General features: G+C 37.2%; 1 protein-coding gene across 1 annotated transcript in view; it reads left to right on the top strand.

Annotated features, from left to right (window-relative positions):
• Positions 1-1,264, top strand: part of LSM3 (LSM3 homolog, U6 small nuclear RNA and mRNA degradation associated) — a 27,772-nt gene that overhangs the window by 3,939 nt on the left and 22,569 nt on the right. The window contains exon 2 of the mRNA XM_007950601.2: positions 757-867. Within this exon, the coding sequence (XP_007948792.1) occupies positions 757-867 (111 nt within the window). The remainder of the gene's footprint in view (positions 1-756; positions 868-1,264) is intronic.

The raw sequence follows: 1,264 nt of genomic DNA, 5'->3' as shown, positions 1-1,264 counted from the left end.
ACCAGAGCTCCTAAGTGTATATTAGCTTTATGAAAATGTTTGAACTGTTGTGAGAATTACCAAAATGTGACAGAGACATGACATGATCACATGCGATTGGAAAAATGCGGCCAGTACACTTGCTTGATGTTAGGTTGCCACAGACCTTCAATTTTGGGGAAAACCTCCTCCATATCTATGAACCACAATAAAGCAAAGTGCAGTAAAACATTTATGCCTCTATTATAGTGAAGTTAATATCAATGTCATAGCAATGAAGTTGATGTCTTAACAGCTGTCAGGTGCACATGCAGTTCATTTGTCACATCATTACAGCTGAACATCGTTCAACTTTCCATCTGTTACAACTCCCTACATGGATACAGACTTCACTGTAGAGCAGGACATAGCCTGTTATATGGCATGTTTTGAACAGTAAGTCATTAACACAGTAAATTACATGCTGCAACACTATAGTACATATTACTGAGGATTTAAAGAAAAAGAAAAACGCACTGCCATCGCATTGATTGTGACTCATAGCGACCCTATAGGACAGAATAGAACTGCCCCATAGGGTTTTCAAGGCTGTAAATGTTCACAGAAGCAGACTGCTTCATTTTTCTCTCATAGAGCGACTGGTGGGTTTGAGTTGCCAGATTTGATAACTGAAACAGAGGGTAAGTAACTTGCCCACAATCGCAGCAGCGCAGTGAGTCTAACACTACACTATCTTTAGTACTATATTACTAAACCTGTTTTTCTTTTTTTTGTTAGCAACAAACTACCAACACAGTAGAAGAGCCCCTGGATCTCATCAGGCTCAGCCTGGATGAGCGCATTTATGTAAAAATGCGAAACGACCGAGAGCTTCGAGGAAGATTACATGTAAGTAAATTTATTAAATTACTCTAAAATCAGAATGCTTCCTGGTCATCCCTCTCCTGCCACACTGTCTTGAAATGTAAAAACTGTACAATGTGAAGTATTCTGAAATGTGAAAGACAACTGGAAATACACGCAAATTTCTGTAAGCTAAATATAACTGCTTTATTCATGTTTTTAACATTTTTTCTTTTAACAAAAATGTTATTTTAGAACATTTTTATTCCCTTTTGCTTATTTGTAAATAACATTAATTTTCCATTCTGATTTAAATTTTGTAAAAGTTACATGTACAGAGAGGTATTTTGTCATAAAAATTAAACATCACCAGAAGAACTAGATGGTGCCCGGCTACCACTGTCATCCACTTGGAAGGGATGTACGGGATCCTGCATAGAGA

This window comes from Orycteropus afer, unplaced genomic scaffold (assembly GCF_000298275.1).
Source record: "Orycteropus afer afer isolate SDZICR_OR568_19922 unplaced genomic scaffold, OryAfe1.0 scaffold00282, whole genome shotgun sequence".
Lineage (NCBI taxonomy): Eukaryota > Metazoa > Chordata > Mammalia > Tubulidentata > Orycteropodidae > Orycteropus > Orycteropus afer.
This window is presented reverse-complemented; position numbering and strand designations above follow the sequence as displayed.